At 32.5% G+C, this 15,635-nt stretch overlaps 1 protein-coding gene across 1 annotated transcript in view; it reads right to left on the reverse strand.

Annotated features, from left to right (window-relative positions):
- LOC127722292 (cell surface hyaluronidase-like) overlaps window positions 1-15,635 on the reverse strand; it is a 40,000-nt gene that overhangs the window by 14,235 nt on the left and 10,130 nt on the right. Inside the window, exons 7-14 of the mRNA XM_052229183.1 lie at window positions 14,480-14,584; window positions 13,736-13,908; window positions 11,275-11,347; window positions 10,838-10,974; window positions 9,590-9,720; window positions 3,941-4,010; window positions 3,347-3,481; window positions 1,543-1,687 (exon numbers count right to left, since the gene is read on the reverse strand). Coding sequence (XP_052085143.1) covers window positions 1,543-1,687; window positions 3,347-3,481; window positions 3,941-4,010; window positions 9,590-9,720; window positions 10,838-10,974; window positions 11,275-11,347; window positions 13,736-13,908; window positions 14,480-14,584 — 969 coding nt within the window. The remainder of the gene's footprint in view (window positions 1-1,542; window positions 1,688-3,346; window positions 3,482-3,940; window positions 4,011-9,589; window positions 9,721-10,837; window positions 10,975-11,274; window positions 11,348-13,735; window positions 13,909-14,479; window positions 14,585-15,635) is intronic.

The following is a 15,635-nucleotide window of genomic DNA, read 5'->3' on the forward strand; positions in this document are numbered from 1 at the left end:
CTTATTCAATTCATTATACGTTAATATTACACCAGTTTTGGAACTAAGTACAATTGTATGTGCTTCCACACTTGCCAAAAGAAAACTGGATATTTTCCCAGAAAATCATTACGAACACCTTCTATCAAAAGACGGAAAAATAACATTTTGGAAGGACAACTTATACATGTTAATATCTAAAAAACATCTCAAGAGATCACTTATACATGTATTGAATCTTATGAAAAGATTCCGAATTTGGAAATTTTAATAGGTCAATGTCACTGTTGTTTAACAGCTGAATAAAAATTGTAAATGTGCACCATATAAGTACAAATGTCACTCTCGAACCATATATGGCAATATAAATATCAAATTAGTCCTAAATATAGAAACTATAGTTATGATCCCTTGAATTATTTGAATTTATTTTGCTATAAACGCATATATGTAGGGGCGACCAGCTGTCTAAACGTAACTCTGCGTTTTCCTTGAAATTTTAGCTTTGACCTTTGATCCAAATTTAAGAAAATCGTGACCACTGTAGACAACGACGACGTCAATATTTCGATGAGTCTTGTTCTCCTCTTTCCAATAATATCAAATACAGCCGTGTGTTATTCCGTTAACCCAAATCGATAAAATTCGTTGACTGGGCACCCTACTATTTGCAGACAATACAATACTCTTCATTAGCTTTTCTGACAATTAGTATGTCCTTGATGTGTAGAGGTAACAAAACAACCTTCTTAACATAGACTACAGACATCTTACTGACTGCAACCAAATTGTCTCAATAGTACTGACTTTACCGCAGTCGTGGCGTCTGATACTTGACCGAAAGACTGAAAATGACTTAATAATTTAGTGTTCAGTCTTTTAAGAGCTGTTCAGATCAAAATGACCGTTTTAGATCAAAATCGTTTACTAGTGTATGTGTTTTTGAATTTTTAAGTCAGTTGTGTTTGTATATATGTGATATATGATTTAAAAGTCATTGGATAGTAACTGACTTGTTAATAGCCACATATCAATCATATTGCATATTATTTTTAAAATAAATCCACGCCAATATTTTGCTGACATGGTTCATGTAAAAGATAGGCAAAAGATACTAAATGCATATTCAAACTAATAAGTCGGAAACAAACTTACAATGCAATAGCAAAAAAAATAAAAAGAAGCAAAAGACAAACAACAGTACACAAAACACGACATAGGAAACTAAAGTATTAATGTTAAGCTATACCAATTGCTAAGGCATCGAAACTGACAAAAAAAATAAGTTTTTCATATATATATTTGCTGTTACAAAATTTGAGAAACTATTTTGTATTATTGAATATATCTCCCTCATGCAAAGCTCTGACTTCTTGCCCGGCTTTCGCTATTTATCCTTTTTGGTTTTATCAGCTCTTTAATTTTTAAATACATTTTGGCATTTTCAAATATTTTGGCCTCGAGAATCACTGAAAAGATATTAAATGTCGAAGTGTGATTCTGGTGCAGTAGAATTAGTACCGTTTATGCTATCAACTGATATATATTTCATATTTTACATACAGGTTTGATAGTCGATATGCACTGGATCATCCTCGGCTAAAGGGTTTTTTGGATCCAGTGGCATGGTCCTGGGATAATATCCATTCGTTCCGTCTACTTTCAGTTCATTATCAATTTTCTTGATTCGGTTATCGATAAATAAACCCTAAAATAAAGCATACATACAAGGCGTTTAGGAGTAATACCACCAATCATAGTACGTCACATCCGGTTGCATACGAAAATGGGTCGAAAAAAAATATTCCCTTGAATTTGACAGTTGAAGGAAATTAATACTACATTTCATTGCAGTAAAAAATTTCTGAGTCATAAACATATATCTTGGGTGTTTCAAAACACCCTTATTTTTTTATTTGGTGTTTCTATAGAATATTTTGGAAACTTGAGTTTACATGGTTACCAAAGCTTGTGCACAGGAAGAAAAGGGGTGAAAATTTGATTGGTTAACTTCCAGTGATGGTTATTTTCTTATATGCAATGAAATGTTATGTAAAATTTTGTCTATAGTACTGGACAGGATAAAACTTTACTCATGCCAAGTATTTCTTTATTTGAAACAAAGATAAATTCTGCACAATTTTTTGAAAAGTGCAAATTTAACAAAGACTAATAGGGGAAAATCAATGGTGGTATTACACCCATAGTAGTATACTATTGAATGTCAATGTCTTGATAAATATAACATCAATTCGCTCAGTCTCATATTTTATGACATTCTATTTCAAAAGTATTTTTACATTTTTTTTATATCGTCTGTAAAAATCAGACCTGCCCTAATATAACAAATGTATTTCTGACCAGGAGCTAACCTATTTTGAGATCTGGACAAAAACAGACTAGTTCACAGGTCTTATCTGGTATAGAGCACACCTGTCCAGAGGACTGGTCAAACGCAGACTTCAAAAAATGTCCACAGGGAAATTTAGAGCAGACTTGTCAATATGTCTGGTCTAGAGCAGACTTGTCAATATTTCTGCAGCAGTTTTAAAAAAGCACCACCGATGAGGTTAACGTGCATGTCTGCATAAAATTTCTTAAGTAAACTTGGAAAGCAGTCAAAAAGTCTGCTCTAAGTTAAACTTTGTTCAGGTTAGGACTGCAACCATCTGTAAAAAAATTTACCAATCCACTTTTCACTTGAAACAACTTATAAAGGTGTTTTATTTGAGTAACATGAAGGGTTTCAAAGGTGGAGCAGGATCTGGTAACCTTTCTTCAGCTCCTGCGATTACTCCAAGGTTTTGTTGGAGTTGATGTTACTTAGTGTTTAGTTTTTATGTTGTGTGAACTGGTTTGTCTTTTCGTCGTCTATGTTTTATGGCATGACATTTGCTAAGTGTCTCTCGACTTTTGAGTTTTGAATGTCTATTGATATCTCCTGCTTCTTTTTAAATGGTACACAATATGAAGTTATACAAGACAATACATTTGTTAGGTATTCCTGGAAATTAGTTATTTGTTCAATCTTGATGATCTTGAAATCAACAATCAAGGTTTAAATGTAGTTGTAAACGCCGTGTAAGCTAAGCCGTATAATTAAACTGGGCGTTGTTGTCAAGTTAAAAGTCAAGATATCCGTATGGATTCTTCTCTCAGATAATGTAAATGTCGAGAAAACAGAATCAATGCATTTGCGTTGTACTATAACGAATACTAGAACCATAAAGACCATAATTTGTTTAGAACATTTTACTGATTTACTTAAATTATTGAACTAAATAAAAGATGCATGAAATTTAGTTTCCATTTTAGCTATTATACAAACATAAGATTTGACACTTGAATGACAGAATACAATACCTACATGTTCATTAGAATGTGCAGCATTATTACTTATTTCGGTAATCTTTGTGTGTCTAGCTTCGTCAAACGCCATAAATCCAAGACTTTCAGAAGGGCCTGTTGGTAAGTCCGGAAAAATTATCCAAAATCCCATTCCCTGTAAAATAAAAATATAAGAGGGATCTTTGCGATATGTCATTATTATACGGATCTTAAATCTAAAGCTAATGCATTTCTAAATTCAAATTATTAAGTTAAACGTGCTCCACAGAAAATCGCCAATGGTAACCATATGCAAAAAAAAAATTCATGTAGGATGGAGATCATTTCTCACTTTACTTGGTAGGTAGATCATGTCTCTTCATTAAATTGTTCAAAAATGTGTTAGTTCTATCTGTTCACATTGTTCTTTTCGTTCTTAATTGTCTGCTTTTTGTTTTGTGTATGATATCAAAACTCTTGAAATCATAACAATACAGTTTCCGAAGTTACCTGTAAAGACTCGAAATTTATCGAAGTCAGAGTGTACGTTGAACGATACTTTGGCCTTAAAGAAACATGGTAAACACGTATTTTATTGTTACGTATTATTCAATTATTGTGAATATGGTCTTACCTCAGACCCAGCTGCAACATTGTTACGAGTGATTGTTTTGGGATTTGTTATCCAATAAGAGGCTGGGTTTCTATAAAAATAACATTTAAAACATTTAGAATGATAATACGGTAAAGATTGTTACCAGGTTATATGTATCCTTTTAAACCGGAAACGTTAAAGTGTAAAGGCAATCAATTTGCTGTTTTGCAAATATTATTTCATAGCAGGGATTTTGGTTGTAATGTTTTCTCCACTAAATGTACTTCATGAAGGTTATTTATAAATTTAACAAGTGTATACGTAATGTGTAGGTGGGGGGGGGGGGGATAATTTAAAACACTTTGGTGTTGCTCCGTAAAAAAGCTGGAATGTCATATTTTCTGTAATTATTTGATATATGTTTTATTGATAAAATTTTTACTTGACAATTTGTTAAATTTTGCCTTTGAGTTTAGCTTTATTGTTGGTTAACAACGTTTGTATTGACGTTGCGCACGGTGTTGGTACCAATTCCATTTTGCTATAGATTAGCAAAAATAAATACGTAGACTAGTCAGTTCGATAAAAATATAGTGATTTCTGATTGAATTCATTCCATTAGACTTGAAATTAAAGAAAAAAAGGAACCGAAATTTAAAATACCAGGGATTATAACACTTAATTATCCCATTTTTACGCAAAAACGTAATGTCCAACGTTTCATTTTGTGTGCAAAAGATCAGAGTTCCGTTTCTCTCCCATGGTATTTTTTCTCTGATCATCGTAAAACTTCACAATAATATTGCTATTGTTATAATTATTCGCGTGTTAAAGCAAAATCGATATCACTGAAACCGTAATCCGGAAAATGTTATTTTTGTAAACGGTCTGAAAAATGTCCAACCGTATGCAAAGTAAGTATATTTCGGGTTTGCGCATTTATACCGTGAATTTGAAAAAGCTGAGAGAAAAAATATTTATTATATTTTGAAAGTTTTTTTACTTTTCTCCTGGTTCATGATATTTTTTTGCCGGAAACCATGCGTATAGTTTCTATTGCAATGACTTCAAAAAGTATAGCCATCTTGTCCCAACGAAAAAAACGCTGTATTTTCTTTAAAATTGAGGTTTTAACCAGCTGTCTATCAAATAAGCATAGTTAGATCATAAAAAATAAAACTTGGCGGTAAAGATTTTTCTGTTTTTCTTCTTAAACAATATAGTGTTTAATATTTTTTCGTTAGGCAACAAGGTTTTTAGATCGTTTCAAAAAGTATAGCCGTTTTGTCCCAACGTTCACAAAACGTAATTGATGTCATGCTCTGGTTTTTAATTTTATATCGTAATTATTTGTTTTCAGTTTAATTCGAATGAAAATAAAAATACATGTATAAATTACAATACAACTAATGTATGAGAAAGGAATAGTTTAAGTTTAAATTCAAATGTTGACCAAATGAGATCGATATAAAAAAATATCGGGATCTTAGGGTTTTTTTTATAGCATATTTGTTTTATATAAGGAACATTGTCAATCTGCAAGTTTTAAATAGTCAAAAGTAACATGTATATTTTTTGTTAATAAAATAAAATAGAGAAAACCCATTGCTGGCAATTATAACAAACAAAGGATATGCCACAAAAATACGGAAATGAGAAAATTTAAAACATGAGTCCCGAATGTTTAACTTCCTAAATATTTTGCGACAAAGAAAGCATCGGGAAATGATAAAATATAGAAAGGAAACGGAAACGGGAAGAAATGCAACAAAAGGAATAAATATGCAAAAAATAGGAGAATATGAATTCAAAATCTAATTTATATTAAAAATAAATCTGTGTAAATTTGGACATTATTGTATCGGATTCATTAATGCGAACTGCTGCCGAAAGGAAAATTATCAATTATGGCCTGGAAAGACTGACAACTCCTGTAAATGCATTTCATTAAAAAAATATCTATACGACGACTTTGAGTTTTATTTGTAAATTTATGCATTTTTTCAGACAAACCGAAATCGGTTACCAAATTCACAACAGTAAATTGACATCATCAATAATATGCTTGAACGCCTGAAACTTTCTTTGAAATCGTCGAAATCGCCTTATTTTGAGGAACGTCGTGAAACGCTGACGTTGCGCACGATGTTGGTACTACTTAGCGTTTCACGACGTTCCTCAAAATAAGGCGATTTCGACGATTTCAAAGAAAGTTTCAGGCGTTCAAGCATATTATTGATGATGTCAATTTACTGTTGTGAATTTGGTAACCGATTTCGGTTTGTCTGAAAAATGCATAAATTTACAAATAAAACTCAAAGTGGTCGTATAGATATTTTTTTAATGAAATTCATTTACAGGAGTTGTCAGTCTTTCCAGGCCATAATTGATAATTTTCCTTTCGGCAGCAGTTCGCATTAATGAATCCGATACAATAATGTCCAAATTTACACAGATTTATTTTTTATATAAATTAGATTTTGAATTCATATTCTCCTATTTTTTGCATATTTATTCCTTTTGTTGCATTTCTTCCCGTTTCCGTTTCCGTTTCCTTTCTATATTTTATCATTTCCCGATGCTTTCTTTGTCGCAAAATATTTAGGAAGTTAAACATTCGGGACTCATGTTTTAAATTTTCTCATTTCCGTATTTTTGTGGCATATCCTTTGTTTGTTATAATTGCCAGCAATGGGTTTTCTCTATTTTATTTTATTAACAAAAAAATATACATGTTACTTTTGACGATTTAAAACTTGCAGATAGACAATGTTCCTTATATAAAACAAATATGCTATGAAAAAAAACCCTAAGATCCCGATATTTTTTTTATATCGATCTCATTTGGTCAACATTTGAATTTAAACTTAAACTATTCCTTTCTCATACATTGGTTGTATTGTAATTTATGCATGTATTTTTATTTTCATTCGAATTAAACTGGAAACAAATAATTACGATATAAAATTAAAAACCAGAGCATGACATCAATTACGTTTTGCGAACGTTGGGACAAAACGGCTATACTTTTTGAAACGATCTAAAAACCTTGTTGCCTAACGAAAAAATATTAAACACTATATTGTTTAAGAAGAAAAACAGAAAAACCTTTACCGCCTTGTTTTATTTTTTATGATCTAACTATGCTTATTTGATAGACAGCTGGTTAAAACCTCAATTTTAAAGAAAATACAGCGTTTTTTTCGTTGGGACAAGATGGCTATACTTTTTGAAGTCATTGCAATAGAAACTATACGCATGGTTTCCGGCAAAAAAATATCATGAACCAGGAGAAAAGTAAAAAAACTTTCAAAATATAATAAATATTTTTTCTCTCAGCTTTTTCAATTTCACGGTATAAATGCGCAAACCCGAAATATACTTACTTTGCATACGGTTGGACATTTTTCAGACCGTTTACAAAAATAACTTTTTCCGGATTACGGTTTCAGTGATATTGATTTTGCTTTAACACGCGAATAATTATAACAATAGCAATATTAGTGTGAAGTTTTACGATGATCAGAGAAAAAATACCGTAGGAGAGAAACGGAACTCTGATCTTTTGCACACAAAATGAAACGTTGGACATTACGTTTTTGCGTAAAAATGGGATAATAAAGTGTTATAATTCCTGGTATTTTAAATTTCGGTTCCTTTTTTTCTTTAATTTCAAGTCTAATGGAATGAATTCAATCAGAAATCACTATATTTTTATCGAACTGACCAGTCTACGTATTTATTTTTATGCTAATCTATAGCAAAATGGAATTGGTACCAACATCGTGCGCAACGTCTAAGTAGTACCAACATCGTGCGCAACGTCTAAAGCGTTACACGTTCTCATAATGAAGCGATTTCGACGATTGCAAAGAACGTTTCAAGCGTTCAAGCTTATAATTGATGAGGTCAATTTACTGTTAATAGTGTTATGAATTTGGTAACCGATTTCGGTTTGTCTGAAAATGCATAGTTTAACAAATAAAACTCAAAGTGGTCGTACACATATATTTTTAATGAATATTTATTAATAGTTGTCAGTCTTTCCAGGCCAAAATTGATGATTTTACTTTTGGCAGCAATTCGCATTAATGAATCATACATTAATTTATAAATTAGATTTTGAATTTATTTTCCCTTTTTATTGCATGTTTATACATACTCCTTTTGTTGCATTTCTTTCCGTTTCTGTTTCCTTTCTATATTTTATCATTTCCCGATGCTTTCTTTGTCGCAAAATTTCTAGGTAGTTAAACATTTTGGATTCATGTTTTTCTCATTTCCGTATTTTTGTGGCATTATGCATATCCTTTGTTTTGTTATAATTGCCAGCTATGGTTTTTCTCTATTTTATTTTATTGACACAAAAAATTATGCATGTTACTTTTGATGATTTAAAACTTGCAGATAGACGTTCCTTGAATAAACAAATGTCATGAATGTGCTGAAAAAAACTAAAATCCCGATATTTTTTTTATATCAGTCTCATTTGGTCAACATTAGAATTTAAACTTAAACTTTTCCTTTATCATAAATTAGTTATATTATAACTTATATTTTTATTTTCATTCGAATTAAACTGGAAACAAATAATTATGATATAAATTTAAAAACCCGAGCATGACATCAATTACGTTTTGCGAACGTTGGGACAAAACGCTATAATTTTTGAAACGATCTAAAAATCTTGTTGCCTATCGAAAAAATGTTAAACACTATATTGTTTAAAAAGAAAAAGAAAAAAACTTTTACCGCCAAGTTTTATTTTCTATGATCTAACTGTGCCTATTTAATATGCAGCCGGTTAAAACCTCAATTGTAAAGAAAATACAGCGGTTTTTTTTGTTGGGACAAGATGGCTATACTTTTCGAAGTCATTGCAATAAAAACTATACGCATGGTTTCCGGCAAAAAAATATCATGAACCAGGAGAAAAGTAAAAAAACTTTCAAAATATCATAAATATTTTTCCTCTCAGCTTTTCCAATTTCACGGTATAAATGCGCAAACCCGATATATGCTTACCTTGCATATACTTGGACATTTTTCAGACCGTTTTCAAAAATAACATTTTCCGGTTTACGGTTTCAGTGATATTGATTTTACTTTAACACGCGAGTAACAATAACAATAGCAATACTCTTGTGAAGTTTTACGATGATCAGAAAAAAAAATACCGTAGGAAAAAAACGGAACTCCGATCTTTTGCACACAAAATGTAACGTTGGACATTACGTTTTTGCGTAAAAAAGGGATAATAAAGAGTAATAATTCTTGATATTTTAAATTTCGGGTCCTTTTTTTCTTTATTTTCAAGTCTAATGTAATAAATTCAACCAGAAATCACAATATTTTTTATCGAACTGACCAGTCTACGTATTTATTTTCATGCTAATCTATAGCAAAATGGAATTCGTACCAACATCGTGCGCAACGTCATTGTGTTTTGGATTTTCAAGTAGTTTGGCAGCGAGCATCACTGAAGAGACGCGAATCGTCGAAATGCTCCTCTGGTTCACTAATTTGGCACTGTTATGTTATTATACATTTACAAACTATTCAACCTACCGTAAAAAGTAGAGATTTAGAGCGCCGGTCAACTCCATAAATTTTTCAACGGAATATTACTTTTCAATAGTAATCTAAAACGCACAATGACATTGTGATATTGGCAAGAAACATAATTACCCATCGGAATGTATCAGTTTACATTTCCGTGTTACAGCAACGAGATTCCCGTCTATAACTGTTCTTTTCTCGCCACCATCTTCTAAGAATATACCATGGCAAAGATGATCGTAACAGACATTATCTTGCACCTGTGTGTAATGAAAACAATATTTAAACCATACAATAACGACACGTTCTGTATGTACCTTTCCCAAGTCAGGAGCTCGTAATTCAGTGGTAGACTTTGGTTTCTTTTTGTCTCATTTGTTTTTCTTTATTGTTTTGTACACAGAATAAATCAGGCCGTTAGTTATTTTCGTTTGAATTGTGTTACATTTTTCATTTCGGGGACTTTTATAGCTTGAAATGCGGTGTGGGTTTTGCTCATTGATGAAGGGTGTACGGTGACCTATAGTTGACCACTTCTACGTCATTTGGTTCCTGGTGGAGAGGTGTTTCAATGCTATTCTGTCACATATTTTGTGTTTATATGTGTATTATTGATGTGGATAAAATTCAAATGTACACCTACAGTTTATATAGACTTTAGTAATAAAGATATACAACAATGGCAATCATTCCGTTTCTTCTCATTTCTGTTTTAAGCAATTAAACTTATTGTACGCTCCTTCAAGTTGAACATATATTAATAAAATCAACGATTCCACTTAAAAAGGATGGACGCAGGACCAATATTACATAAGTAAGACGGAAATATCTTAAATGTTTAATGTATAAAATAACATCATACAAGTTCGAAATGTACGTCTGTATAATCCTGGATCTTTCAAGTATTAAAGAAAATGTTTTGGTTGATAAACTTAGTTAGATATCCACAAAGATCAATATCGAATTTAGGACATTGTCAATACGCAGGGGTGGGAAACTCTTCACCTACATCATAACAGTGATTATTGAATGAAATGATAAGCAATGCATGTATATACCAATACTTGTATTATTAAATCATGTGATAAGCTTAGTTCCATTATACCATGTGATAATTGAATCACGTGACTAGATAAGTGCCAACTGCATCACGTGATAAGCTTAGTATCGTTACATCTGAAAACAGACAGCACGAGCCTTATTAGATAATCACATTGTCTGCTTCGGGACTCATACCCAGGACCTCTGTATTACAAGTCAGCGCTCTTACCGACTGAGTAGAGAAGTACTTTTGCGGCTGCCTAAGTATCTACTATGCTAGGGAAGCAATCCCGTCACATATCTTATGGTTAATAAATCACGTGATAAGTTACATACCGTTACACCATGTGATCCGTGCACTGTAATACATCTAGCAAAAGAATGATGAATTGAGTTTTTCTTGACATATGGTGGATTGGGATAGTCCTCATCATCAGTGTCATGACACATGTGAAAATGTAGAGGATAGTTTCCTGTAAAAAAGACCTGTATTTTAATCACCCGAAATGCATATGGCTTCTCAACCTTGATTATCATATTATGTTCATGCGCGTTCACATAATAGCGCTTTTGAAAAGGATATTTTCGACTTAATTTTATCATTACAAATATCGCTTAACTTTTAGAAGGATCAAAATGTTCTATATGCATCCTCCGTCAAATTTAAGCTTAAACTACTCGGTGTTCGGCCTCGTTTGCAATGAATCTATATCATCGCTATAAATCGTATATCCGCCCCCAAATCCACTGTTTTACAATAATGGAATTCTTACCTAGACTCGTAGCTTGTCCCATATTTTCTAACTCAACTCCTTCTACATGCACGTTCTTAAAATATCGCAAAACCTACAATATAAGGAGATAATTGAATATTGTTTTCTCTTGCAAAAGAAATTATCTAACATCATAAGGTTTATTGAAAGAGGTTGAAATTTGTGAAAAAGTCAGCCTTATCATCATTTTATAAAGGTTGAACACGATGTGTACACTGTGACGTAATGATGACATCATAATTCAATATTCTTTGATAAAATTAATTGTTGTGTGTCTTGCTTTATTCTATCAGGTGTAATATAAAGGTATCTCCATTGAAATAATTTACAACCATTAGTACGATTTGAAGGATGAACACTGAAAACCAAATGATTTTGGAGTATACTTTTTTTTATTTAGGGGTTATCGCCGCCGATAAAATGTTAATTCTTTATTCGTTATTTTTTTTAAAACTTTGTTGTAAGAGGGTTGATTGATTAGTTAGTTTATGGTTGCTTGCTTTTCACCCAATGACATATATGCCATGCATATACAGGACAAAAACCAATTAACAATTAAAACGCTTTTGCAATGTAGGGCGACTGGGATGAATAGCGGGAAATTTGGATTGACACTAGAAAATGATGGAGGTTTTTTTTAACGTGAAGAGAGTGTGCAATAGAAGTACAGGGGTGACAGTCTTTCTTTACCCGAAAATTCCTTTGGATCAAAATAAAAGGTGACGTTGGGTTAACGTCAAAGACAGCTACCCAACGATATAAATAAACAACAACAAACAATTTGTGGGGGGAAAAAAACCATAAGAGTCTGCCATTTTTGCGACAATTTATATCCTTAGATTAATCTGGCTATCATTTTTTGTACTTTTTGGTCATATACTGTAGCTCTTCAACTGTTTCTGTTCTTATGCATCCTTGATTTTTAAATATTCATCATCGCTAGCCAAAAGTTACGATCCAGTCCCCTTCTCTCCACCCTTGGCGGATTGAAATATAATTTCGGATCCACGTGGTATTGATTTCCGTTGGTCGCAGTTGTTACGGGCTGCATCCAATCAAAAAGAGCCTTTAAGACGATCCTTAGTTAAGGTATAAAATGTAAATAAACTATTGCCACGTGCTGATTGTGCAACAAGTCTTTACCCCCAAAACATACCACGATATATAGTGAAAGTTTTAAAGTTCTTAATCAACTAATTGAAGTTTCGGGGTATGTTTCTCGCGCAAATGTTGAAATTTCAATGTATATTTACGGTTCCTGTTTCACAAAATTCGTGACTACTAGACACAACCATTTTCACACTTCCATACTGAAGTATTGCCATTGTTCAAGAATGATGTAGTCGAAATGGCCGTTACTTTTATCTACCGATAGATGGCACAGCATTGAAATCACAAATGTTGGCTTAATATGCGAAAGGTAGAGATGAGGGACTGGATCGTAACCCTTGGCTAGCAAAAATGTCAAATATTCGGCTTAGTGCGTTAACGTTACTAATGAAGGTAAATCCAGAAAAGAGCGTCAGATGCATACAATTTATAAAGTATTGTTTTCTATTTGGTATACAGTATTGTTGATACACAATCCTATTTATTTAATAAAACAATTGGACCTGATATTCTATACCTTTAGATGTTTTCGCCTGAAATAGTTTATATATTGCGTGATGTAGTGTGATCAACATGTTACCAAGAAGTTGACAAAAACTGCAAAGAGAGCGATCATCTTGACCTTTTAGTGAAGCGCATTTTACGTGATGTTTTTCTTCTTTATATCGATCTGAGTTAAGCCTTTTCCAACTGATTTTTATAGTTTGTTCTTTGTTGTGCTGTTACACCACTGTCCCAGGTTAGGGGGAGTGTTGAGCGCTCACAAACATGTTTAACCCCGCCACATTCTTTATGTGCCTGTCCCAAGTCAGGAGCCTGTAGTTCAGTGGTTGTCGTTGGTTCATGTCTGTCGTATGTGTGTTTCGTTAATTGTTTTGTTATAAATTAGGCCGTTAGTTTTCTCAATAGAATTGTTTCATATTTTTCATGTCGGGGGCCTTTTATAGCTGACTATACAGTTTGGGTTTTTCTTATTGTTCAAGTCCTACGGTTGCCTATAATTGCTTACATCCACTTTATTTGAAATTTGGTGGATAGTTGTCTTGTTGGCAATCATACCTCATCTCCTTATTTTTATATTAGTTGTCACAACGTTACATGTAACGATGAAGTGTTACAGTGAATTTACAATAAAGAACGGCAATTGTGGTGCCGTTCGTTTGCTATCATTTTTGTGAAGTACGTGTAGGGATATTGATTATCTTTGTATGCTAGAGATGTTATTACAAAGTATTTTAATGTGGTAAGATGTTCGATCATTCTTATACTGTGAAAAAAATAAGAATCAAGTTATTTTGTTCTTTAATAAAATGCTAAATTCCATGTTTTTTTTAAACGTGTCATAATTTACCTTGACGTGACCGCCGAATGTATCATATGGGAAGTCAGCGCAGTTTCCATTAGCTGCGGGACACCTTAATTGTGTTTCACCTCTTATTTTTATGTTCCTAGTCAACAATGCAACCTCACCGCGCATGTCAACATTATTTTCAAGTTTTGACCAATGAACAAACTTTGGAACAACTACAATGTAATGATCAGATACATAATACAGGCAGTTAACATAACTCATACATCATTGTACATGTACATAACTTACGTATCAGATAATACATATTTAATAGGCGACTGAATATGTCTCATATTCCAGTTATCTCTCCTAGACAAAAGAAAATTAACAAAACTGAACCAGACAAAACAACTAAATTTAAAAGCAAAATTGTTCCATCTGACATAACAAATGCATTTTACGTAAGAGCATAGTTTTACTATTTTATCGAAATTGCAAAATTTGGGAAAATAAACCCCTCATAAAACTTTATCACATCACAGTATAAAAGCTCGGCGAAAGTTGTTGATTAAACACGAGAAATCCAGATTCTTACGTGAATGTACAAAACATTTTATCAAAGATACCAGGCTAATAATTTTGTACGCCAGATGCGCGTTTCGTCTACAAAAGACACCTTCAGTGATGCTCCAATCAAAAAGTTTAAGACTAATCGTAATGAAATTTTGCAATTTTTTAGATTTTTCACATTTTTTTCAAAGTTATTAATTAAACACAATTGTTTTTTCTTTAATCGCTACTTACAGTCAGCACGGATCTGTTTCTGATTACAAGTGTTACAACTATCAACGGAACCAACTTCTGCTTGCTCCATGTCGAAATCCGTTGATGTGAAAAGGATCTTGTCCTCTAAAAAGAAAAAAAGAACGCTAATTAGGTAAACAAAATGATGACAGAGAGCTATTTGTCTAGAGTATTTCAATAGTTTAAAATGCAAATGTCGAAAAAAGAATTGCAACATTTAAACGTGGGAACAACGGAAGACTTTAAAAGTCAATGTACCATGCCTTGCAATTTTTGAATTTTCCAAATGAGGGTTCGAGCAAACGTAATTCTCAATAGAAATGAGATATGCCAATACTAAAACAACCTCATATCTAATATCTGGCGCAAGTGAATTTAATGTACTGTTTTTATTTACATTTTGTTTGTCTACTAATTAAGGGATAAAAAAGGAGTAGATATAATAAAAAATAGTTTTACGATTCTACAAATCGTTATGCTTGTCTCAAGTTAAGAAGTCTTTTATCATAACTCATGGGTTGTTTTCTGTCTGTCCCAAGTTAAGAAGTCTTTTATCATAACTCATGGGTTGTTTTCTGTCTGTTTCAAGTTAAGAAGTCTTTTATCATAACTCATGGGTTGTTTTCTGTCGGTCCCAAGTTAAGAAGTCTTTTATCATAACTCATGGGTTGTTTTCTGTCTGTCTCAAGTTATGAAGTCTTTTATCATAACTCATGGGTTGTTTTCTGTCTGTGTCAAGTTAAGAAGTCTTTTATCATAACTCATGGGTTGTTTTCTGTCGGTCCCAAGTTAAGAAGTCTTTAATCATAACTCATGGGTTGTTTTCTGTCTGTCTCAAGTTAAGAAGTCTTTTATCATAACTCATGGGTTGTTTTCTGTCGATCCCAAGTTAAGAAGTCTTTTATCATAACTCATGGATTGTTTTCTGTCTGTCTCAAGTTAAGAAGTCTTTTATCATAACTCATGGGCTGTTTTCTGTCTGTTTCGAGAATCTGGTGTTGATGGCAGATCTTTGAGGGATTCCTGTGTTATTTATTGAGAATTGTTGTCTAGATTTTTTAAATTTTGTAAAGACAAATGTCCTTAATTGACAATTGAGTGTTGCAATCTATATGTCAGTTTTGTTATTCTGTGGCTCTGCGGTCTCAATGACGTA

Source organism: Mytilus californianus, unplaced genomic scaffold (assembly GCF_021869535.1).
Source record: "Mytilus californianus isolate M0D057914Y unplaced genomic scaffold, xbMytCali1.0.p SCAF_12, whole genome shotgun sequence".
NCBI lineage: Eukaryota > Metazoa > Mollusca > Bivalvia > Mytilida > Mytilidae > Mytilus > Mytilus californianus.